Source organism: Chiroxiphia lanceolata, chromosome 4 (assembly GCF_009829145.1).
Source record: "Chiroxiphia lanceolata isolate bChiLan1 chromosome 4, bChiLan1.pri, whole genome shotgun sequence".
Taxonomy (NCBI): Eukaryota; Metazoa; Chordata; class Aves; order Passeriformes; family Pipridae; genus Chiroxiphia; species Chiroxiphia lanceolata.
This window is the reverse complement of record NC_045640.1, coordinates 9,588,864-9,615,473: the sequence shown is the minus strand read 5'-3', so window position 1 is coordinate 9,615,473 and position 26,610 is coordinate 9,588,864. Positions and strand designations below refer to the sequence as shown.

Sequence of the window (26,610 nt, the reverse complement as noted above, 5' to 3'; positions counted from 1 at the left end):
TAGTCAGTCTCCTGTCTTCCAGCAAATATATACTTTTCATATACTTGAATATATTTTATTGTTGTTGGACTGTTTCAAAAGTTTTAAAATAGTTTGAAGTACTCTGTGGTCCTGCTGTTGGTCTGTCTGGTGTCTTTCCCATTCCTTTCTTCTTGCTCATGTTCTGGTAATTTTCAAAGCCACTATTTATGCTCAAGTTTGCTTGGAAAAAGGATGCTAATCACAGTATCAAGACATTAAAAGCAGTGAAGTTCCTGAAAGTTCCCTAAAATTTCAAGTACATCTCTACCTAAAAGGAGGTGGTGACTTTCTCCAAAGAGAGTGATGATAAATGCCTGAGATCAAGGACTATCTGGAGTGTGTTCCTTATTAGACATGAATGAATCCCCCCAGATGGGTGCTGTGGTAAGCATGGGACAAACATCCACGGAAGCTTGCTGTTATCTGGAAGACAGAGTAGGAAACACAAGTTGACTGATGATGGCACTTGGAAAGCTACTTGTTTATCTGATTTAGCTGAAATAGTGGAAATAAGATCAAAAGATTTACTTATGCAAACATTGAAGTTATTATCAGAAGGCAGAAGCTGGGAAAAGTTTCTGTGCTGAGGGCTGTAAGAGCAGTTTCTTTCATCATTGGGTTTGAACAGATGCGTTTCGGAACAAAGTTTTGATGAAATCTTTTTGTTGCAATGATTGATTGTTCTACTGATATGATGCCAAGGTAGTTAAATCCTGAACATCTGGCAAGGTGCTCAGCCTGAGCTTATCGAAGGCCTCCTACAAGGCAAATGAGGTTATCTATGAGCAACTTCACACAGATGACTGTTCTTTTATTAAAATATGATATGGAACACCTCAGACTCACCATAAATAAGTTTGCTGAGGCAAAGAAAAATAAAGATGCACTGTGAATATAAAAAACCTTAGAAATGTGCTATGCCTGAGAACAACTATGGAGCAACTCTTTTATAATCAGCAGGCTTGAACTTGCTGGGTCAGGTTTCCCTGTTGTTAGAGTTTTGTCTGGTCCCTGATTAACTAAGATGTGTATTTTTTGATCCAGAAGTAAAATTGTGTATATGGCAGGTTGTTCAAAATGGGTTGGTACTGAACAGCAAGGCAGAATTGGTGATTTACCAGATCTGCTAAGCATGAGCAAAATACTGGAACTATAGACCCAGGAGGGAAAAAATAATTTAGGAATGTGTGTGCTAAAAGATGACAGAACCAAAAAAAGTCTTCAAAACAGTCCTTTAACTACATAAACTGGTTATTTGAGGTTATTTTTTTTTTAATTTTGTTGTTTGTCTGATTCTGAAAGGAAAAAACGTTATAGCAGAGTAATAACTAGAGAGAAATTAACATGGAAGACGTGTCCAGTAAGAGGTCATTGTTTGCCCAAGTGTTTAGGAGTTGTTATAAATATTTAGACACATCCATTAAACATGGTATAACATAACTAGAGTGGGTTAAAAGTCCTCTAATGCAGAGTTGTGAAGACATGTAGTGTAGCAAGATGGTTTGCATTGCTGGAGGAAAAATAGCTGGGTGCCACTTCCAAATGGCACAGGATTCCTCTGCGGGAGGGAGGGGCTGCAGGGCTGGAATTGAAGGTAATTGATCAACAAGCTGAGGGAGCTAAATTGGCTCTTTTCCTCTTGATAGGTAACAAATCACTAAAAGCGCTGCAAAACCTTATTTTGTTTGAAGAGATGCTTAGTGAAGTGTTTAAATACAGAAATCTAGACAAATCTGAAACAAACTGCATAAAAGCATTAAAAAACACCCAAACCCAAAACATTTAAAGAGTGATTTGTACATTTCAATATGTATCCTGACAAGCTGAATTTGCTGTTTCTAAGTAAATATTTGTTCTTTAAACTCAGTGTTCTTGCAGCAGCTGCAAATGAAATGTGATTATCTTAAGGTCAAACTCTGAGATATTAGCTGCTGGAGGAGGCTTTTGGTAAGTGTTTCTTAAGTTCAGTGGGGTGGGCTGACCTTGGCTGGCTGCTAGGTGTCCACCCAGACACTCTCACTCCCCTTTGCAACAGGCCAGGGGAAGAAAATAGGATGAAAAAGCTTGAGAGTCAGGGTAAAGACAGGGAGGTCACTCACCAGTTGCCATCACAAGCAAAACAGATGCAATTTGGAGAAGGTCGATTTCTTGCTAATTAAAAATAGCCTGCCATAGGCTAGACGAGGAGGCAGCCTTGCAGGTTACCCACTCTTCACGTGGAAGAACTGGCTGCTCTATCACTTCAGTAGAGCAAAACCCCTTTCTCTCCTGCAGTCTGTCTATCTTTCCTAGAAATCAAAGCTGTGGTTCAGCTGCAGGGCACTCCTGTTCCACAGAGTACATGTCCAAAAGCTTCACTAATATGCATATGCTTATGTGCTTCCCCCAGAAAATATGGATTTGAGCACATGCTTTTCTAGATTAGTATTATAAACACTCAAAAATAGAAATTCTGTATACTGACTTAATCTGTCATGAGTGAAAACCAACTGCATGACAGTCTCAAATATTTGGAATTCTAGTTCAGCATTACTGTTATCAGATTTTGCTTTTAGAGGGGTTGGAATTATACCTAGTGTAGGAGAAATTGGAAAAACTCACTTCCCCTGAATTTTGTTGTCCAATAAATCATTATCTCACTGGGGTTTTTTGGTGGTTTTGGTTGTTGTTGTTATTTTGGTGGTTTGGGGTTTTTCTTGCTTAAGGTGCTGCTAACATTTTACTGTGTTAACAAGCTGTTCACCTGCCTTTCTTGCCTGTGTAATGATATTCTGTGGATAAACACAGAGCAGCTGGCAAAGCTTTAGCCAGGCTGTAGCTTTTTTTCACTGTATTTGTTTTTTACATATCCTTGTGATCAATTACCAATTGTTGTCTTTGTCTGAGTCCTATTTTTTTTTTTTAAATGCATGAGCAACACCAATTTAAGACTTAATTGCATTGTACAAAATATGACTGAGGAAATTTTTTTTTCTCTAACAGACAGCACTTCAGATAGACAGTGGATTAAACGGAAAAAGAAACCCCAAACTAAATAAAAACCCAAACAACCCCCTCCAAAATACTGTGTTCTTGGAGCAGCAGAGTTCCTCTTTCATTTGATATGAACAAGTATTTTTGCTGCTAAAGATTTTGGCATTTACCTGTCAGAAGTTTTGACTCGTCTGCCTGTTAGAGAATGATTGTTTCTTCTTGCTATTTATCAACATTTGGAAATCAACGAAAAATTCAAAGGGCCTGTCCAAAGGAAGGATATGAATACACTTCCTTACGTGTGAGGTGAAAAATATCAGATGAAACAACTTGCTGGTGTCCCTTTCTGAAGAAATACCTTAAATCTTTGGAATGTGTTGTGTGCCAGTTAAACCTACTGTTGCAGCTGTGACTGGTGTAGAAAGTTTTCAGTTGGCTAAGTTTCTGACACTTTAAGCGTGTTACTTTTTCACACTGGCAATGAATAAACTTTGAACTTTGTGCCTAAATCCTATCACTTTTGAACAAAATTTTTTTTCCTTCCAACAGTGTTGTGTAAGTCTTAGTTACATTTAATTAGCTCAAAACTACTTACATGCAATATCATTTGTAAGCTTTAAAAACACTGAGTTGCCTCATCAGCGGTTTTATTTAAATTGCTTGAGGACCTAAGTCTGCCTTGTGCACAGAGCACGTTGTCAACTTGTACAATGACTTGTTTTTCAAAACAGAAGCAGCGTTCTCTGTACACCGCAGAGTAGAAGCAAGTTCCTAACCTATAGCTTTTCTGAATTCCCATCCTAAGGGGGATGTGCTTCCACTTGGGAAGTCTCTTTCCTGATTTCTGTGTTGTGCAGTAGTTGTTCATATTTGGGACTGTCTGATAATGCCAGCACTTATTTTAGGGAATGGAAATTTTGAGGTTGATCCTGTGCTTCTTTACTTTCCCCGAAAATATAGTAGGCAACAGATTTAGACTGAGAACAACCGGGCCTTCAGTAATAGAGACACTAACACAACTGTTACAACCCACCTCTGAGGCAGGGTAACTGAGATTGCTGTTAATGAAACCCTTGGGTGAATTAGAGTAAAACGACACTGAATTACCAGGGCATGTATGAGGCAGACTTATTTTAAAACAGTTTAATTGCAGCGGAAAGGAGGTATGTGGGCACTTTGGTTCTTTTCTATAAAAGTATAAAAATACCATGAAGAAAACATGGAAGGAAAAGAGAGAAGGAAAGGATAAAATTAGGTAGTGGAGAGGAAAGGTATCACCACCCATGAATCCATTGATGTGACTTGATCCTTGCTGTTTTGCTGTAGTGGCGATCGCAGTCTTCATCTCTTGGAGCGGGGCCTGTGAAATAACAAGTTCATCGGGTTATATACATTAAAGTTGGCGTGGGAGTGCCTGGATCCCTCGCAAGGGAGGGGATTCTTTGTATCTGGTGCAGTGCTATGAGGCATGCACATATTTCTGATGGAGAGTTCCCAAAAAGAATCAGGAGGTGCTTTGGGGTTCTTGGTGACCTTGAACCCCCTCTTGGTTGGTCTTGCCCACTCCTTGACCCCACTTGTGCTCTTGCACTGTATTTTGTGTGGTCTCCATGGACCTAAACAGGAAAACTGGCTCCAGAAAGGTGCTGCCCTACCTTTGTACAGCCCCCATTTCCAGGTGCATCCTGTTCTATTCTTGACCATTTGAGTGGTCATCGGTGTTTGAGACATAGCAGTGCATTAACTCCTTACTGTCCAGGCTTCTAAAAACACCTTTCCCTTACCAAAGGGAGAATAAGGGAAGCTGCGTAGATGCAAGACAGTTCCACTGATGTGAATGTGATGGCCTTTCTCTAAAACTTTTCAGCTGTTAGAGCTGTAGCAGAATAGAAATGGGTGAGCAGGCAATTTAACCTGAAGGGTTAAAGGTTGTGTCATGTGGCCCTGCAGCAGTTAAAAATATTGCACGTGGGCTGTCACCAAATATTGTCCCGTGATTGTGAAGGCATTTCATAGAACGTGTAATAAAATACATGTATTTGCGTAAAGTGCACCTTTTACCAAGTACTACTTGAAAAGTTACCCAGTGGATGTGGGTTTACTTTGTTCCCTTGTCAAAAAGCAATCTGAATTTACCATCAGCAAAGGCATATAATTAATGCTTTTCTGTATAGTTTCTTTCCATGGTGATCAAGTCAGGGTTTCTGAGCGTGTGGGAGAGACAAAAATGCTTAGTGCTGGAAAAGTGCCAGTGAACAAAGGGAGACCTGGAGCCTTTCATCCAGGGTCCATGGATTTTATTTCAAACAGGGTTGGGGGTTAGCTATTTTTCTGAAACCTTTAGATCAGCAATGCAAAAATGATGACTATTATTTTCCAGAGGACAACTGACATGCATCAGAAGATAGTGCTATCACTGGCTACGATCTCGCTCATCTACATGGTTCTATTGCTTAACTCTGTTCTTTGGCTTATTTAGGATGATCATGTTTTTGTTTTGTGGTGGTGGTGGTGGCTCCATTCCCACTGGGATCTCAGTAGAAGAAAAAGCCTGTACAATATTTCTACTTCGGTACAAAGGATCACAGAAACCTGGGGGAAATGTTGCCTTTAATGTTCAAATTATGGGCTGCTATCAGTTACATTTATAAGATGACGCACATTTTACGTTCCTCAAAAAGAGGCGTATTGATATTTGAAAACCGCTGTGAAAAATCATGCAAAAGGTGCTTGTGATTTTGTTTCAAAAGGAGGAAATCTCCTTTAGAACCACCATTGTTTCTGGAAATGTGATTTTTCCAGGTGATTGTTAAATTCCAGAATTACTCTGTGGTTTGAGATTGTTCTGTCAGCACCCTGGCTTCTCATTGGTAGTATATTTTTGGTCTTTGTCCTATGTTGGGAAGTCTGTGCTAGAATTCTTCCTCTCCCAGTTAGTTGTCACTTTTTTTAGTGACAATTTCTGGTTTTGGTCTACCGGCTTGTTTACAAGATGTGAAATAGCATCTTTTCTTCTGATAACATGCAATAAAGAACTTTATAAACCTGTTGTTTTTCTAATAACCTGTATCTAACAGGTCTCTTAATTTAAAGATGTTTTCTTCTTAACATTTTCTTTCAGTCCTATTTGAAAAATCAGATCAGGATTCATTATGCAACAAATTGAACTAACCTAATCCTAGTCACTGTTCATTGATAGAACTCCATGGGCAAAGCCAGAATGTAACCAGTTCAATAGTTAATACAACTTTTTCTTGGGACAGTTTTATACAGACCTTGTGGATGGCAGGCAGACATCTTCTGATTTCGGTATCTGACCTAGTGAGTGGTACTTAATAAAATGTAAAAATCATTAAAATACATATTCAGGGAGTGATCAGTAATGAAAAAAAAAGATGTATTATATGAGATGGCTAAGTGTGTTATTATTTTGGTTGCTTGGTTGGTTTTTTCTTTAGTTATTATGGGTTGGTGATTCCTGTCTTTGTACTGACTGGAGTGATAGTCGATGGTACGAATGGGGAGAGTAAGTTATGACCCACATACAAAGTGATGCTTTCAAATCTGTGGGGAATATTCTCCAGTGGTGTGGTAAATTCTGTGCTGGCAGTAGAGATACACGGGATAACCTGGGCCACGGGTTGGGCTGAATCCCTTTGAATGTTAGATACAGAATATAAAGAGGTGTTAGAAGAAATGCAGGGTGCATTTATAGCTCAAACTCAGGAGGGTGTTGGGATGATAACAGACAACAATACCACCGCATAAGAAAAACTTCCACACAACCCAACAAAAATTCTCCCCCAAAATCCCAAAGCCGTATGTGCAACCTACAGTTTTGATATGTTTAAAGGGGCAGTCAGTGGACACAGAAATAGGCAAATAAAAGGTAGTGCAGATACTCGATGTGGTAGTCGAAAAAGGCAGAATGAGCAGTGTGTAGAAGTTACAGTCCAGCAAAGCAAAACAAGAAATTAGATGCGTTAATTCGATGTTTAATGTGATTATTTCCTGAAACAAACTACCCAGTTAAGTGGTCAGTTCTCTGGTAGGTGCTTTCAAATTATGTCTATTAATTTGAGCAACTATGGATGAGAATTGCTAATTCCTATTCTGTCAAAGAATAGTAAGGAATTTGGATGAAATTAGTTGAACTATATTTTGCATAAGCTGAAAGTAGAAATTGGCATGGAACATGGCTCCTGTATCTCCTATTTTCTGCTACCAATTGGATTAAATTGAATTTATGAAGTTGTGGTTTTTGCTTTAAATGACCCCCTCTGAAGAGATTTAGAGTTGCACAGTTTCAGCTTGCCAGGGACCACGTATGATTGACACAATTAATCAAAGATCACGCTACTAATCCACACCAAACATAACACAGTTGAGAGAACTCAATTAAAACTTCTGTTTCTCCAATTGAAAAAATCAGCCACGTGGGAGCTAAGTATCTCAGGCTTACTTGTTTTGCTTGAGACTAGTCTTAATAAATTGCCTTATTTTGCTTCTGCAGTGCAATTTAGGTGCTTATAAATCAGCAGTCATGCTTTGCCACAATTCCACACACAAAATCCTGCATCTTTGATTAATAACCTTGTATGGAAGGTTTTAATGGTTGTGGATAAATGCTGAAGGAAAATGTAAAATTCAGAAATAATAAAAATAATTGGGCAGGGAATGTTTAAAGAAATACTTTAGGCATTAATGCCTGACTTTATAAATACAGAAGTAAACAACATTAAATTTAGTAATTCAGCTATAGACTCTCCCTGTTATTATCATTCATTTTGAATTTTGTTTGTTTCCCTGACCATATATCACAAGCTTTATCCTTCTCCCTGGGCACCTTTACACCAAGGCTATAGTGAAGACATTTTTCAAGACTGTAGATTTTTGACAGCTTGTACTTACGGTACTGAAGCTGCTTAATAAAAGACAATGGTGAACAGATTAAGAGGAAGAAGCTTGAGTGAAAAGGCTCTCTATTTTATAGACAGTTGCCAATTAAAGAACAAAATAAAAAAAAAAAAACTACCACTTTCATTACTACATTTCAGCTGCCTGAAAAGATGTTTCATTTCTGACTTGCCTCAGAATTTAGGGGGTGTAAAGTAGTGCTGTAGGAAGCTGCTAGGCAGTGTGATGGCTCACAACAGTGTTAAAGGTGTAAATTCTCTACATTCACATACAAGTAAGGCATATAGGAGCAGGAATGGGTGCCTCTGTTGTCAGGGAGGATTGTTGTTGTCTCATTAAATCGCTGACTGAGAACCAATTCAACTCATAACTCTGAGGCCATATGTAGCATCACTTGTAAGACTAAACCTTTTCCATGAGTCCTACGGCAGTAAAATGCTTGCATTGATTAACCCCTTGATCCTGTCAAGTGTGGAGGATATTTACTGTGCTCTTCAAAAGGTCCTTTTCAGGGACTAAATAGCTGTGCAGGTTTAAGTACTCATGTACTATGAATGCCTGAAAGGAATCCTCTGTGGGGGTCTGTATTCTAGAGACTAAAATATGGAGGTTAACAATGTATTGTACTTCAGATTGGAAGGATTATGGTTCACAGCATATACATCGTCATTTTACCCTCAGTTTTATTGTCCTTTGCCATTTGTTGCACTTGGTGCTGATGTCTTTTCAAGTGATATTATCTTCTGGTTTGCTGTTGACTAATTTCTTCACCGTATTGCACTTGTTTCTGTTGGTACATGTTGTGCTCTAATATGCTTATCTTCTTCATCTTCACTAGTTGTCACTTAAAATGTGATGCTTCTTGCTAATTTCTATGCTTTTTCTGTTTCTTTAGCTTATAAAATCAATGTTTTGACTTTACCCATCAGTTTTCTTTACCGGGAAGTTCTTACCTATGTTATTTTTTTCCCAATATTTGAGGTGCTATGAATTGTTTTCATGCAGCTTGGCCTTTGTTTTTACTGTTTCTATGCCTAGGCTAGTCTTTCTTAAAAGCATTTTTTAACTGTTTCATTCTTCAGTGCATTAAGAATCAATTTCAGATACTTTACAGCTATTTGTTTTCTGTTGTATCAGGCATTTTTTTCTTTCATCTAGAGACAACGAATTCTAATTCCCAGTCTACAGTTAGCGTAATGTTTCTTACACTGTGATTAAAAACTGTTTTCATTTTGTACACATGTCCCACAAATCTTGTGTATGTCATACTGACTACTTCTTTAGAATAATAAGAGGTTGTGTTTATCGCAGCCCGTGAATCTTTCACCAAGTTGGTGACATCTACAAAAAGCTACTCCCTCTCTCCTCCCACTTGTATCTCTACTCTCTTTGAACAGTCAAAATTCTTATCTCCTGCTTTCACACACACTAATCCCTTATTTTTTAAATATTTTGATTAAAACTTTCATAAGCATCAGAATTGCTAGCTGTTAGTATTTAAAAATCCTTCTGTGGTGTAAACCATTATTATTAATATTTCTCAATATTTTTGAGGAGGCATTCCTTTATTCTTCTGTTCTTTCTGTTATAATTTCTGTTTTGTCTTAGTGTGGCCAAAAATCCGTTTTGATAATTCTGTTCTTTGCCACTTGAAAGACTTGCGGCATAGTTTTCTCTCTGTAATGCCTTGTTTAGTCATATTATTATTTGTTTTGTGAAGTCTTGACATCTAATTGGCCCTGGTAGATTCAGTACCTTTCCCTTCTGTGGCTTCATTCTTGTGATCCTCTGAGTGGGGATTCTGACCAGGTAGCACTGTTCATCATGCTGTCAAGGTTACCACATTGTTTGAGAGATTATTCCATTTTTTGGCAGATTTGGGAGGGAGTGATTGCTTTGTTTTTACTTGGAAAGCAACTGAAATCTACTTTTGTTTAATAAACAAAACTTGTGATTCAGTTGTTTACTCCTCCAGATAATTATGCCACAAGTAGTGAGAATGCCAGGCTGGTTTTGGAGATTACCAGGGGTTGAGTAATGTCCCAGGTTTGTTACATGAAACTTTTTTTTTCTTTGAGGTAGAAAAAATTTCAAAGTGTGGGTAAATATCTCAAGATCATTCTTTTCCATGTTGCCACAATATGGCTTAAATGTTAAAAAAAATCACAATAAATACAACCAGCTGAAGTGCATGGGGTTTTTTGCAAAAATAATGTAATATTGTCTATGTCTCCAATACAGAGAACAGACCCGCAACTCCTTGCTCAGTTCTACTATGCTGATGAGGAACTAAATCAAGTAGCAGCTGAACTGGACAGTTTGGATGGAAGAAAAGACCCACAGAGATGTACACTGCTGGTCAACCAGTTTCGCTCTTGTCAGGTAATCAAAATGGCACCTTCCTGATTTCATTAACATTTGTATGTGCATCTAATGTACACTATTACCTATCATATTAATTTTTAATAAATGAACTTCCGAAAGGAACCTTTGGCAGATACGTGCCTGTCCTTACTTTAAAGGGTATGTTTTTGAAAACACTGTCCATAAATTAAACTTATTACATCTCATTTAAGAGTGTTGATGCTTTCCTTGAATAAGAACACACAATAAAAACTTCATTTCCTTTATATAAAATAAGTATACAGGGCTTACTAGGACATGAGAAGTATTTCAAAATTTCAAACAACAAAAAATAACCATGTCATTTGTAGCTGCTCAGGTTTCATATCTCATGAATCTGATAGTTTTCCATTAATAAATGAACAACATTAAGACAGCTGATAGATTTTCTGTTATTTTGGAAAGAATGTTCTCTGCTTCATGTAGATAGTATTGAAGATGAGAGAAGCTACCAAGAAACCAAGCAAAAGAGGGGTTTTATCTGTAAAGTAATACAAAAGTATCAATCTGTCTCAAAGTTTCCATTGTATAATACCTAAAAAAAGATTCCTGAGGCCACTTACTGAAATATGGCTATGCTTCGAGCCAGACTTGAAGGGAGAAGAACCAGAGAGTGCAAAGACCAATTCAACCAAATCTAACTCTCGAAATAAATCGAATCACAAAACCATGAAATTATGTCCCTGTTTTGGCTGGGATAGAGTTAATTTTCTTCCCAGTAGCTGTGTTTTGAATTAAGGGTGAGAATAGTGTTGGTAACTCGCTGATGTTTTAGTTGTTGCTAAGCAGTGGTCAGGGACTCTTCAGCTTCTCATACTGCCTTGCCAGTGTGTAGGTGGGGGGGGGGGCACAAAAATTTGTGAGGGGACACAGCCAGGACAGCTGACCCCAAGTGGCCAGAGGGGTATCCCAGACCATATGGCACCATGCTCAGTGTGTAAACTTAGGGGGAAAGCTGACTGGGGGCTGCTGCACAGGAATTGTGTGGGCATCGGTCAGCAGGTGGTGAACAATGGCATTGTGTATCCCTTGTTTTGTTTATTATAATTTCTTCTTCTATCCTGTTAAACTGCCTTTATCTCAACCCATGAATTTTATCTTTTTTTTTATCAATTCTTTCCCCCATTCTCTTGGGGCGAGGGGAGTGATAAAGGACTGTGTGGTGTTCAGCTGCCTGCCAGGTTAAACTATGACCATTTACTAAGAAAAAGTATTCAGAAATTGAAAAACTGTTGAGAAAATATAACTTCTCCTGTCACACTCTATGCCATTCTGCATCAAGATTTTCAGTAATAAAATTCTGATTTTTAGAAGTAGAAACTACTTTTGTAGTACATTAGCATTTGCACGAATGCTTCGATATTTTCTCTCCCAGTCACACCCAAGAAAACCCCTTTAAACCAAAGTAGGTTCAAGTACAGAGTGTACCATGGTCAGGTGATAAGAGGTTTTCTGCACAAAAAGTAAACTCTTGCAGTCACCTCAGGACAATTTTAAGTGGAAAGACCATAGTAATAAAGATTCATTAACATCTCCACCAAGTTAAAAATTGTGCAGTCAAGTGTAAAGAATGTATTTTGATTCACCCTTACTAGAATTTCTTCCTGTTATTACTAATAAAATGTACCAAACTTCATTATGTGGAAAAATTTCATCACTAATCATATTAAGATGAGTTTCAAGATAAGTGCCCTGATCATTTGTAGGAAATGTTCACATTAAGTTAACTGAGCCTGTTAAAAAGGAAAATAGTCAGGTGCTGTGTGCTTGCTTGCAGGAAAACTAAATTTTAAAAGTGCAACTTTTTGAAGAACACTTACAGAGAAAGAGTTGACAGTCAATGTATTGTTATGTCAGAAACAATTTTAATACTTCTGTCAACTTTGAATATCTTCACAGGTTCCTACTGTACTGTCCCTAGAGAAAAATGTGGAGTTTAAGGGTTTACCGAACTGGAAGCCATAAGTTTAGTAAGAGTCAAAATGCAGTGACTTGGAGGGAAAAACGTACGAGTGAGAGTGACCTTGAAAGGTCATTGACTTGAGTCCTCTGTGTGATGGGTCAGCTCTGTGTAAATCACCCTTCCCAAATATTTGTCTGACCTGTTCTTAGAAATCTCCAGTAATGGACATTCCACAAACTTTCTTGTCAAATTCTTTCCAGACTGGCTTTTTCAGGAAAGGTTTTCTTTTCTGATAATAAGGGTAGATGAAAAATATCATCATGCAAGACAGTCTCCTTGTTGGTTGTTTTATCCCTGACGATGACAGTTGATTCCCTGTTTCTCTGCAGGTGCACAGGCTTTCTGATTTGTTTCTCATAGGATAGACAGACCTGAGGAGCTGTTCTGTTCAAAAAGTAGCTTCTCTGAATGTTTCACCTGTAGGACTGCGAGAAATGCAGGCTGAGAGCATCTTGGTCAGTTCGCTTGACTTGCTCTATAGTGACTCACCACCTTGTGACTCTTATTACCTTCTGATGTCTGGTAATTTCTTTTCATTTGTCAAACAGATTGTTTTAGTAACAGCAATCTGTTGCTAGATCTGAAAGAAAAGATGGAGATTTTTTTTTTTTTTTGTCGTGCAGCTATTTCTGTAATTTGTCATTTTCGAAGTTCTGCAGAATAGGTCAGATCATCGTCAAATGTCATGTCCAAAACAACTTTGCTAATTAGGATTTATGCTATTTTGTAGCAGTTTGTGTAAAAGCAATGGTTTGGGGTTTTTTCTTTTAAGAATTTGTCCTGTAAATGCCAAATAAGAGAAGGAACAGTATCTTAATAAGGATTCGGAATGTAAATATTTGCTAATCAAATATTGCATGATAGGAGGACAAATTGGTTTTAGCCTAAGGTATGGTGGAGTTTGAGAACAATAGAGAACAAACAACCAGGTCTGGGATCAGAATGGTTGTAGTGGAAGGCTGTGCATGTGAAAGTAGGGTAGCAGCTGCATTGTGCAATAACTCTGTGATGTCTCCAACAATAGTCAGGCAATTCTGAGACCTCTTATTTAGAGATGTGCACTTCTGACTCTTCAAGGAAAGCTTCTGAGAAGTGTCTTGTGACCACGAAACATAGTTAACCAGACTCCCAGTCTTTGTATTACTTCTTTTCCTGTTGCGTCCTTGTTTTTCCATGTATTATTAGGTTTTCCAGATCATTCCTAATTTTTACCTCCATGAAGTTGAGAGGCATAGTATTTCCATCAGATTTTGATGTTTTCTAGGGACAAAGACTTCTAAAATCCCATGTCCTTCTGTCTTTGCATCTGGTTTTGAAATTCACTGTTCCTGGGTTGCTTATTTTTGAGTGATTTACTCATAATGTCTACTGGATTAACAGACGATGGTGATTATTATTATTAAATTTTATTATTATGAAATTTTATCTTATCAACTAGAGAAAGGAAATGTCTTTAAATTAGTGTGATTTTTTTTTTCTTTTAAAGACCAACAAGTCTTACAAACTGGAATTCTTTTTGGAGAGATGTTGGATATTATGCTGAATCTTAACCGTATCCCAACAGCTAAGTTTTATAACTTTGCCTCTATCTTCAACTTACAATAGTAGTGTTAAAGATCTAGTTTATTATAGTGTGTGAACAGATTCAGACAAACAAACATGTCTCTGCCTAAAGAATGTAGTGCTTTATAGTGGACATATTTAATGTTTTCTATCTTAACAAAACTGGCAGTATTAGTCAAGGCAAATTGAAGGTATGGTGCACTGTGGTATTCCCATGGGATGTGCAGAGAACTTCAGTCTTGAAGACTGTTGATACTTCCTTAGTAAAGAAACTTGCAATTCTGAAAGCTGTCTTACACTGTTTTGTCTTAGCACCATTTGCTGATAAGAATCACAGTGTTAACAGTTAAATTAATATTTCAGAATTTCTGAAGATCTTGCTACTTGGATTTCAAATGCTGTGGGTTGACTGTACAGCAGGATGCTGTGTAGCGTGTATCTATGAGTAAGAATCAGGGTAATGGTTTTCAAAGCTTTACTTTCCATTTTCACAATAATGTCACGTAACACTGTTTTCCAGTTACAGTAGCCTATTATAAAAATTATATCCCTGGTTTTGCTTTGATTTTTGTATGTCAGTGGTAAAATATTGTAAGAGCATAACATATCTATCAATACAGTATCTTGCATTTATTGTATAATTAATACCTATTCAACGGAATAAAACACTTCTTTCTCTAGTGGTTTCATGTAAAATTAATAACTAAAGTGTGCAAAGATGCATGATGAAAAGCTGTGTAACTTTTTCTTAAAAGAACAAAAGGTAGGTAGAATGTCATACTGGTTTATTGAACTTGATTGATGATAATAGAAGGAAAGTACTTCGTGTTTTCCTTAAGCAAAATATCTCTGCATTAGTGCATCTCGAGTAATATGCAGTGCTGGTTCATCTGACGGGTTTTTTTCCCTACAACACAAATCATTGCAGTATTTTTGTATTAGTGATATAATAAGGTGTCCTTTCTGTGCTACTTGCAACATCACATGGTATTGAATTTCATAAAAAGTGATGGTGCTTCATGTACCCTTTTGAATAATTCACTTATGCATTTGTGATCATTGCCTAAAGTAATTTGCTTTGGCCATTGCTGTTTTCACGTTGATTAATATTTTGTTAGTTGAGCTGATAAACTGGTTTAAAACAATTTCTCAGCTATCGAAATGGGGTTAGGTTTATTATGTGTTGCAGAACTTGATTGGTTTTGTTTAAGAGTAAAGAGAAAAAAACCAAAACCCTGTGTTTCTAACTCAGATTTGTTAGGACTTTATAGGTAATGAACCTGAGCATAAGTACTTTGCATTGTGAAAATGTTTTCAGGATCACAGTACTTACTTGCTGCTTCAGTACGCTGGGAATTACTTCTTTGTGTACAGTAGTGAGGTCTCAGAATAGCATATGAGTCAGTTCCCAGCAAGGTTTTATCAACATTATTCCTGCAGATTGTATCTCAGCAATGTGTAACTTGATCTGCTGCAGTGCACAGGGAAGGAATTTGCCCCATCAGGGCACTGACCTGAAGCAAACCATAGACTTTCCCGGCTGTGCTGCCCATTGCACTGTACCACAGAATAGTAAAATGAGGAATTTATAATATTTGTGAAACATGAGTGTTTCTGGCTCACTTGGTAGGAGTGATGGACATTGCACTGACTTGTAGCATATTATACTGACTTCACTCCTTTCCTGTTACTTGCCTGCTTGGAAAGCACCTCTTGAACTACTGCAATTGGCAGCCCACCATTTTCAAGTCAGCTATTAGCAGTTTCAGTTTGCTTTAATCTTAGGCTTTAAAATGTAGCATATAGTGGACTGCTTCTTGTATAGGTCATTCCTCCATGTAGTGGTGGAAAGCAGACACCTATAATTCTGAAGCTCATTCTCTGTCATAGCACAAGTAAACGTTGCTGAGGAGTCGGAGCCCTTAGAGAAAGCTACACATATCTGTGCTGTGTTGTCCCTTGTCTGTCTCAATTTCTGTAGCAATATAAAATATAAAATACATGGTGAATATTATAAAAAATGCTGTTTCAACCAGACTTTTCTCCAAATTTCTCCAAGCTCAATTTGACAACTGAAAGCATCAGTATGAAATAAGTTGAGATAAGAATGTCAATGAAACAAAGCTTTGCCCTTCAGTTTTTCATCCACCTACCTCCGGGTCCTGTTTTGCAGGACTGGTCTCAATCCACTCATTGCCCAGTCCATATTGATATTGAGGATTTCCTCAACACAGGGCAGGACCTTGCACTTAGCCTTGTTCAATCAAAATCAAAGTTTTAATGTAAAAAGAAAATATATGCCCTTCATCTTTGAAATACACTTTTTGTGTATCTTAAAAGCTTAGAAATGTTATTTGCTTTTGGAAGATGGAGATGGATGGATAAGACAAGTCTAGAAGGGGGAAAAACTCTTTGTCTGATACTCTTTAGTGGCTTGTTGGAGCAGTGATCATGTTTGATAATGGGTCACTTTAGAAGGTGGTTACCAATTTCAACTTGATACTGGGAAAGCAGTCCAGTTGTCTTTTACCTCAGCTTGCACCATGTACATGGTGCGTTATTTTTTTTTAATTAAAAAACCGAAACCCAACAACAACAAAAACCCCCACAGAAACCTAACCCCAAAGAAGCAAGACTTTTAACACAACACCACTACATACAACACTGAAATTGTTGTAGGGTTTGCAAAATGCCAGCAGTGGAGGACAACCATGACTGAGCTGCAGTGAATTCTGTCATAGAGCATGTTGTAGTGGGAAATGGAAAGGCTCTTCAGTGTGACATTTGAATTTTTTTATTATATATATTTAAAAATAAATAAAAATTGATGTAGCATGAAATGACAACACAGGTGGTAATCAATAATGCACAAGGGTGAAACTGAAGCTAGATTGACAAGTTGCTAAATAATGAAAAGGGAAGTTATCTTTGTATACAAAACACAATTAATTTTTTATCAGTAAAAAAAGGGATGTGATTATATTATGTTAAATGGTGCATGCTGGGGAAGCCATAGGTTGTTACTAAAAGGGATGTGATGCGAGATTAAACTGTACCGTTTGCTCAGGATGACCACGTTCATTGCATGCAAACTTATATGGAAAACCACTAGTTCTGGTGGAAAATGAGGTAATCATCCGTATAAAACATGAGGTGAGAATAGGAGAGCAAAATTAATATTTTATCTGTATTTCAATTAGAACAGTAATTTTTTTTTTGGTCACAAGTTTTATTCAAATTAACAAATACAGCATTTTATTCTTTGTGAGAGAGAACCCAGCTATAGAAGGCTCTTGATTTCTGTGGTATTAAAGTCTTCTAGAATTCTGTTTTAAAAAATAAGATGTTTCATTTCTTAATGCATGATTACCTGCCCTAGATCATACTTTTTACTTTAAGAATAATTTACATGTTGGTACCTTGATTCAATATTGACATGGTGGACCTGAGACACACTGGTGTAATTCCCAGAGCATTTGAAGGCTAAATCAGGACAACTGAGGCCAGGTCATTTTAAGCCTGACTTTTCTCAGCATTTGTGAAGTATGAGACTATACCAGATCCAGCTCTGTAGGAATAAACGTAATGTGACGTGTTTGACTATCAGGAGCTTTATAGTTCTTCCACATTCTTCAGCAGTGCCATCAGAGGATTGCTGTCAGCTCTGCCCTAGCGTGATTTGATAGATTTTAATTAATTTTTTTTTTTTTTGCTGTTGCAAAGGATAAATTCTAGTATCAACCACTAAATTGTTTATGTAGTCTCATGACTTAAATATGCTGCAGTTTGCCTTCTTTCCTCCATATGCTCATGGTAGCACCATGTTAGCAAGATTAACAATACGTGCAAATTATTTTTTTGGTGATGTTTCTCTACTTGGGGATTAAGTCTGTTTTCTTCTGTTAGAAGGTTTTCACTTAATCATATAAGAAATTCCCTTTTAGTTTTTGTTAATGCTGGAGAAGTATGATAAGGAAGACAAGAAGGCAAGTTATTAATTTTTTTAAGACAGTTCTTGGCAGTGGAATTTAATTTTCATTGTGACCTTACCCTACTTGAAAGTTGAAGGCTGTTTTTTAATGTGAAATAATTAAATTCATAATAATGGATTATTATGAAGAATATTTTGTGGAGTACTGTGCAACATTGTTTTCTCATGTGTCAGGTCATTATAAGGAAGTTTTCAATAAACAAAATCATAGGATCATAGAATGGAATATCCTGAGTTGGAGGGGACCCACAAGGATCATAGAAGAAAGACCGACTCCTGACCCTCCACAGCGCACCCTCAAGAGTCACACCATGTGCCTGAGAGCATTGTCCATACACTTCTTGAATTCTGACAGGCTTGTTGCTGTGACCACTTCCCTGGGGAGCTTTTCCGGTGTCCAGCCATCCTCTAGATGAAGAACCTTTCCCTAATATCTGTCCTAAACCTCTCCTGACACAACTTCATGCTGTTCTCTCTGGTTCTATCCCTGGTCACCACAGAGAAGAGATCAGTGCCTGCCCCTCCACTTCCTCTCATGAGGAAACTGTAGACCACAATGAGGTCTCCTCTCACATCCTCCCAGGACAACAAGCTCATCATTTGTTTGTCCCTTAATCCTTACCCAGAGGCTCTCAACCGTGCCATTGCCAACTGCAAGCTGTGTTCATTCCAGCCCCTCCATCACATACAACACCACCCCTGCCTCACCTGCCCTGCCTGTCCCTCCTGGAGACCTCCTGTAACCATCCATCATGGCACACCAGTCATGGGAATTGTTCCACCACATTTTGCTTATACCAGTGTTGATATATCTCGGGGACTGGGCCAAGGCTTCAAGCTCCTCTTGATGGTTCCTCATGCTGCACCTTTAGATGAAGACCTTTAAATGTTTATCTACATATATTAAACATTGGACACAACTAGGAGTTCTACATATTACAAGGAGGGATTACAAAATATTTAGGAGTTTGAGAGAATAGAATAATTTCAGACTGCCCTATTGTTACTATTAGTGTATAATTTAACAGTAAACTACTAGTTGAATGGCTGGAGTTCAAGGTGATGGCAAGAAAGTAAATTGTTACCCTTTAGGGTAGCTTGTTCAGTCATTGCAGCTTTATAATTAGACAGAGAGAAGGAGAAACTTAGATACTTCAGTCATAACTCCCAAGTTCCTTTTCGGGTGTTGAGATGCACTGGCTGTCTTCTGCCTCCATCTTACACTTTGGAAAAGAATTTGTGTTAGGTCGTTGCTGCACAGTGTTCTTGGTGAAAAATAATGCAGGCTTTAAGACAGTAAATACAAAAAATATTCATTTTTGAAAGTATACGTGTATTAGCAAGCTGGTTTTGCTTCAAAGAAGTTTGAAATGATTGATATGAAAACAGCTTGTGATAAGGACAACTGATGTTGGAGAGCAGGCTTCAGATGGTAGCCTTTGCTCCTGCCTGCTTTTGCACTACTTGCACACATGAAAAGTTCCCATTTTAAAGGCTTTGGAAAATATGTACTTGTGTGAAATGAATTACTCAGAAAATGTGCTGTTGGTTAAGAAAGCTTACCTTTTTGCTTATATCACCTGCTCTCTTGTGCTGGATTTCCATTAGTGCTATTTTTTCAACACTTTGGACAACAGCAGTATAACCCCAAGTACGCAGTTCTTCGCACTGCGAAGCAGATGAAGCCGACTGCTTTCTTAACATGCTGATACTGCTCTTTGTTCTGTATTTCAGAATTTAATTAAAAAGATGTAGTGCTCTTGATACTGCCATACGATGCATACAATATAAATTCTTGCCCTGAGAACACATTTTCAGTTCACTGGAGTTCTCAAGGTTTCTGTGCCTGAAGATTACTTACACAAATACCAAGCAACAGTTACTTGTATTCCTTGATTTCTCAATTGCCCTGGAGTATCTGTAACTACTGTTAAAGTTGTTACTCTTCCACTTACATAGTGCTCATAATAAAACAGTGTAATAGTTCATGTAGAAGTGTTAAGTGATGATCATCTCCATGCTGCAAAACTTGTTGAATTGATTTGTGCAACTGAGGCACTGAGCTGAGTGGCCTTCTTGATGTAAGCTCTTGTAATTTTTGCTTTAGAATTGCTCTGATACTGTGAGAAATGTCTTTTTTTTGGGGGTGGGTTTTTTGTTTGTGTTTTTTTTTAGGTATGATGCAGACATAAATAAGGATGAGTTCTAGCAGGCTTGCAGAGTCATATCTGCTTTTGATTGATGTGATAACTGGGATCTAAAAGTATTTGCAATTTTCACACATTGGTACGAACCTCTGGCCTCAGTGGCAGCCTTTGCACTATTGTCCTCCATAGGGATTTTGCAAATTTGACTAAAATAAATTAACCCTGTAGCTGAAATGACTTTTCTCAGTAGATATAATTAATAATATATTTGTGGTTGTCTGGCTTATTCCGCTATGCAAATAAGAGGCCAGAAGTAAAACATATTTTATAATTGAGAAAAGGAAATTATGAGGGGATTCCTCAACAAGAAAAGCAGCATTTTCTTGATGTAAATTTTTAGGAGAACCTTAAATCATTAATTTAGAATACAGAGACAGTAGAAACGATTAGAGACTTGAACAATCGTAGAATAAAAGTCTCCAAAGATTTTCACTCTGCAGTTTTGAGTTGAACTCTTGTTGGATGTAATTGGTGGTATAATTTCACATTGGCCTTTCTTTGTCTTTTGTTTATAGCTGCACAATTTCAGCATAACTCAATTCTGTAATCAGTGAAATCAGGTTTTTCATTTGTATTTAATGCTAACTGTGTTCTTTCTCTCCTAGTAGATAAAGGCTTTTAAATCTACCAGTGCTTTGTATTACCAGTGTTGGGTTTTATAACTGTATTAATGGATATGCATAGAGTGATTTCAGAAGAAAATATTCATGTAAATTTGAGTGGTTTTGGTTATGGTCCTGTGATAGCCTCAGCAGCTGTGCATGTGGATTGCCCAGTCTTTGATTCAAGCAAGCCCTTGGGCAGTTGGTAGCAATGTTATAAACATTTTAGTTTCAGTAAATCTCTTAACTTTATTGCTTGGGTATGTAGTTGAGTATGGGCAAACAAGATAAATAAATTTTGATTTTATAAAAAAACCCCAACCTGTTCAAATGTGTATTTCTGTGTTATCATGCATAGTTCCTTAGGCATTATTCCATGGTCTTTTGGCAGCGTCAGTCTATAAGTTTTTCATTCCAAATTTACATTATTCTTGTTCCTGTTCCCACACTTAAGCATGGCATCCCTCAAAGCACAGCTCTGAGAGATCAGTGGATTTATAGATCCTTATCCATGGCCAGTTTAAGCTGGTCAGCTTTATACCTCTGGGAAACACTTCTTCAGCTGTACTGATGCACATCTTTGCTGTACTGATGCACGTCTTTGCAGAGCCATTCTGTGAACTTGAGCAGTGAAATGACCTGGGTTGCTGTGGATCACTGCACTGAAACCATTCCCACGTGCCCCTGGTACAAAGTAAGCTCAGAGTGCTGGTGACACAGCCTGTGACAGCCCAGAGGTAGGACAGAAGCTGCAAAGACAGTGAGATAAGGGGCCGAGTTCTCAAATTGGCCTTGCTGCCAGATGCTGACACTGCAGATTGACCTGACGCCCGTCTGTGATGAAAAGTGGCTTTCTGTTTCAGGTGTAAAAGAAACTTATCTGAAGGTGTCTCCTATTATCTGATAAGTTTTAAGTGGTATGAGAATAAGGAATCCCTAGGGGAAAATAATATGCCCTTTCATTCAGTGCTTTATCTGAATTGTATCCTTCTGAAGAGAAGCAATTTTTACAAAGAAAGTCAGCGTCGATGGGCATCCCTTGATGAAAAAGGTATCTGTGAAGAGCTGTTAAAGAACTCAGAGGACAGTGCTGCAGTGGATTGGCAATGAGTTATCTGAGAAATACTAATTGTATCATTAACATTCTTGACAAGAGCAAACTGGGAGTATGTACCATAATCAGTGTGAACAATGAGGCAGTTCAGAGGTGCCATGTTTTCATGTTTGATTGCATCTGTCCACTGAAGAACGTTTTCTTGTAGAATTAGGCAGAAATAGATCTCATTAAAGGAGACAAATTAGCCAAAACTGTAGGAAACTCCCTGCTGGATTCTGAAGCCTAATGATTGGTTAGAAGTTAGCCAGAATCTATTCCTGATGTTATTTTGTTAATTGATATAGAGGTTAAACTGTGGATTGAACCAGGAGTACTTTTAGCTAAAGTAGTGGCCAAGTCTTTTTTGCCTGCTTAATTTGCATCTCTCAAGACATTATATTAGTTGTTAGTAGAGGTCAATGAAGGAGACAGCAAGGTAATTGTTGAGATCAAGGGAAGAAGTTGACTGAAAGAAACTTTCATGTTCCCAAAGTTTAGAAACTCTAGCAGACAAAGATATTTTTTAAGAGTAGAGGGAAAAGGTAAAAACAAGAAACAGATTCTCCAACCCATTCAGTTGTGTGGGAGCACTTGGACGTTACTCATTGATCTGTGGTGAGAAGGGAAGCATGCTCGTTTTCTGAATTGTATCTGTTTCTGAGGCTTTTTCTGAAATAGAACTGGTGGACTCAAGAAAAATTCTCATAAGTTCTATATTTAAGAGACTTTATGCAGATGTAGGAAAGGCAGAAATTTGTGCCAGAAGGATTAGGCAGTTGACTGACAGGAGAGTGAGCTAAGCCTTATTCAAAGAAAATTATTCTTTTTTATGCAATGTCTTCTAATTTAATTTAGGTGGGGACAGTGCCAGTTTAATAAAGAAAGTGAAACTCAGGAAAACCTCTCTAAAGTGATGATGTCAAGATTAAGCTTTAATCAGAGACAATGCACATTTCTACTGTACTTTTTATCTGTCATAATAGAGCTTGTAAATTTGGGTGGTTTTCCTCTAGAGTTTCATCTCCAGTTCAGTTGGTTTATAACTGATTGCACCATTTGTCATTTCATTACTCTTAGTAATGATTATTTGTGTGAGTTACATTGCTCCAGCAGATGTCTTCTCTGTGCTGCCTGACATCTTCACACGGTGTCAGGTACTTGTTTGCTATTTGGGTGTGCCACTGAGTGAAAGCTTGTAACATTTATTTCACAGACAGGCAGACTTGTCAACCCTTTCATATGTTTTCACCATATTTCACTGTAAATGAAGGAAATGAATTTGAATGTAATTGTTCTAAGTACACTAAATAACCTATAAGTATCAGAAGAGTTGATTTTAGTCTGTTAGACTTGGACCAAAAATAGAGATTTTAAATTTACCTTTTCCCACTCAGTAATGTCAAGTGACCAATGGAATGTTATAGTTGGGTAGAAGACAAATGTGCAGAATTAAATATTTCTAATCAGAAAATAAAATAATTAATTGCATCTTTTTAAATCTCATCTGTTTAGCAGCTTTTCTTCATCATTGTTGGGAAACTTTTGGTCACTATAGAATAATTAGCATGATGACTAGAAAATATAAAATGCTTGACTGTAAGTCAAGCCATCAGTACAACTCCATCAACTAACAGGAATTTTGTTTCCTATCTGTGTTTCATGTTTGATCTTATGTAGGGAGTAATTAATATTGTAAGATATTTTTTCTTTGAAAAAAATGATCCCAGTAGTGTTTAGTACTGTAGTTGTAAATTGTAGTTTCCCATGTTAACAAGTTTTTTCATGTGTTTCCACTTGCTCGTATGGATCAAATAGGTCATTCTGAGAAACTGCCTGTTATCTAAGACTGTGGACAGAGTGGAATGAAAATGCTGTGCACTGCAGGTCAGGGAATTAATTTACAGCAGAGAACCACAGGGAAGAAAGCTGGCTCCATGCCAGCTCAGCGCAGTGTTTTGAGGATGCAGGATGTTTTCACTTTGCAGCAGGGGAAGGCAAGGCAAAGATGGCAGTAATTCATGATTACATCTCCTTCATTCTGCCCTCTGTGAATGGGGATTCCTCTTTTATTTGCTGAGAGTTTTTGTTGCAAATCTGGGGCAGTACAGAATTTAGATTGCTAGAGATCCAAGTTGCCTTTTCATGATGAATTTTGGTACTACTCTGTAGTGAACTAGGTTAAACTAGGAACTACTTCCCAAAGTTCATACGTGGAACAATCCTAAGTTACTTTAGAAAGTGGAGCATCAGAGCTGCACCCTCAGTAAACTTGCAGATGACACCAAGTGGAGTGGGAGAGTTGATCTGCTGGAGGGCAGGAAGGCTCTGCAGAGGGATCTGGACAGGCTGGATCGATGGGTCAAGGCCAATGGTCTGAGGTTCAGCAGGGCCAAGTGCCAGGTCCTGCCCTTGGGACACAACAATCCCAGGCAGCACTACAGGCTGGGGGCAGAGTGGCTGGAAAACTGCCCAGTGGGAATGGACCTGGGGGTGCTGGTCAGCAGCAGCTGAACATGACCCAGAGCATGCCCAGGTGGCCAAGAAGGCCAATGGCATCCTGGCCTGTGTCAGAAATAGTGTGGCTGAGCACAGATTTTGTGAGGAGTGGCTGAGGGAACTGGGTTTTCTTAATCTGGAGAAAAGGAGACTCAAGGGGGGACCGTACTGCTCTCTAGAACTACCTGACAGGAGCCTGAAGTGTGATGGAGGTCTGTCTTTTTTGCCAAGTAATAAGTGACAGTACAAGAGGAAAGGCCTCAAGTTGCACCAGAGAGGTTTAGGTTTGATGCTAGGAAAACTTCCTTCATGAAAAGGGGTATGAAGCATTGGAACAGGCTGTCCAACACAGTGGCTGACTCACTGTCCCTGGAGGGATTTAAAAGACATGTAGACTTGGGGACATGGTTTAGTGGTGAACTTGGCAGCGCTGGGTTAACAGTTGGACTTGATGATCTGAAAGGTCTTTTCCAACCTAGATGGTTCTATGATGCTGTGTTGCCAGTGGGAAAGTCAATTAGCTGATGAGGCAAAAAGAGTCTGAAAGCACCTTTGGAATCTGTGCAAGATGGACTGGAGGGAAAACCATAGAACTCTCTGCTGCCTGTGGAGAAACTGGGCATGTGGAATAGCTGTCTGGAGAGACCCTGCTGGGTTCTGAAACCAGGACTTCTGTGTGTCCTTTGAAATCCTGTTTGTTACATCAGAGAGTAGGACACCTTATAATGGGTTTCTTCTGTTAATGAAAGTAGCCCTTATAAACTTGAATACTAGCTAATTGCTTTAATTACAATAAGATCTTTCTTTATGTTTGGCATTAATTTGTGTTCATCAGTGGCTTCTCTTGGTCATAATGTGATGTTGAAGGAGTTCTGCAAGAAAAAATGTGAAGGACATTTAAACGAAGAGTCTAAAATACCATCTTTTAAGCTCCTGGAGATATTATCACAGACTGTGTTGCCTTGGCTAGATTTTACTGATAATTCAAAAAATGGATATTAAAGAAGTACTGAACAGTACTTCCTCAAAGGAAGTTATATTCCTTTGAAGAAATCTTGCAAAAGGCCTCAGAAAAGTTGTATTAAATGTAATGGAGTGGAAGAGCAACATAAATGTTATCAAGGACATGTAAAGAAGGGTAGATAAGTCTGCCTTTTGTTGATCTAAATGTATGTTTTATAGTATAAGTAAGATGAATTTATTGGCATTTTTTTAGTACCTATTCTGGAAGCTAATACAGCAATTGATGTTATCTTTATGCTCTGATAATTGAGTAAATGGCCAATTACTGCCAGGCCAAAAATAAACCAACTTTTTGTCCTCTGCTGTGGCTAACTACATACATTGTCTCACTACCACTCATTATCTTTCCTATCTAAATGAAATATAAGTGCTCTCTGGTATGTGAAACACTGAGCTGTGTTTTTCAGGAAATGGGGAGGTTGGAGTAAATCCCAAAGCAGAATCTCTGCAGCGGCTGCCTCTTGTGCTTCTGTAAAGCCTCAACAGAGCATCTGAACTGAAACTGTGCACATCCCGGTGTGCAAATAAACCAGAAGATAACACATAAAACCACCAAAGGATACATTAAAATCCGGAGGCTTTTATGTAGAAAGATGGATCAAGTGAAAGATTTACTACTTCAATTCCAAGTAATTGATTTCTGTTGCTTAAATTAGAGCAAAATTTCAGTGCTACCATGTATCCAAACCCATTCGTTATTAGCTTACAAAGCAGAATGCTGTAATTAAATAAATTGAATGTTTCTTAAAGCTCTTCTAAAGAAAAGACTAATTTGCTTACAATGTCTTGGATAGTCTGTCTAAACTGGCTGGCATCCTTCCAGTTTCAAAGCAGCTGAAATTTGAAATTATTATGGGAGCAAATATTCCAGATTTCTTATTGAAGTTGCTCTGCTCTGGGTGCCATAAGAAGAATGGAAGAGGGAAGGAAAGAGATGGAGAATTGTTGATTTGGGGTTTTTTTCTGTAAGAGGATAAAATAAACCTTGTAGGACAGCAGAGAACCTGGGAAATTGCACATTTTAAAACAGCAAAAGCAATTCACATTGTAGAAACCTTTCAACATTCGTACACTGTATAGCAAAGTTCCATCAACTGTTCTTTCCTTAATCTTCCACTATCCCCACTAGACTGTGCAGGAAAAGATGGCCATCTTTTTAATTGGCTTTTTTTCTTAGCTTTTTGACAGAATGACCAGCTGCCCCTGTGAAGCCAGATAACTCTTTACAAACAACTGGTACTGGAGATGGAGCTGTTGTGATTTGTCTCCATTGGGAAGCATACATTAAAATTCTAATTACCTGTGGTTTAACTTACTAGTACTACACATGCTAAAAATAGTTTTATTTAAAAAAA

At 38.0% G+C, this 26,610-nt stretch overlaps 1 protein-coding gene across 7 annotated transcripts in view; it reads left to right on the top strand.

Moving 5' to 3' along the window:
* Positions 1-26,610, top strand: part of ZFYVE28 (zinc finger FYVE-type containing 28) — a 153,015-nt gene that overhangs the window by 59,483 nt on the left and 66,922 nt on the right. For all 7 annotated transcript variants that reach the window (XM_032685145.1, XM_032685149.1, XM_032685147.1 and 4 more), the window contains exon 2: positions 10,153-10,293. In XM_032685145.1, the coding sequence (XP_032541036.1) occupies positions 10,153-10,293 (141 nt within the window). The remainder of the gene's footprint in view (positions 1-10,152; positions 10,294-26,610) is intronic.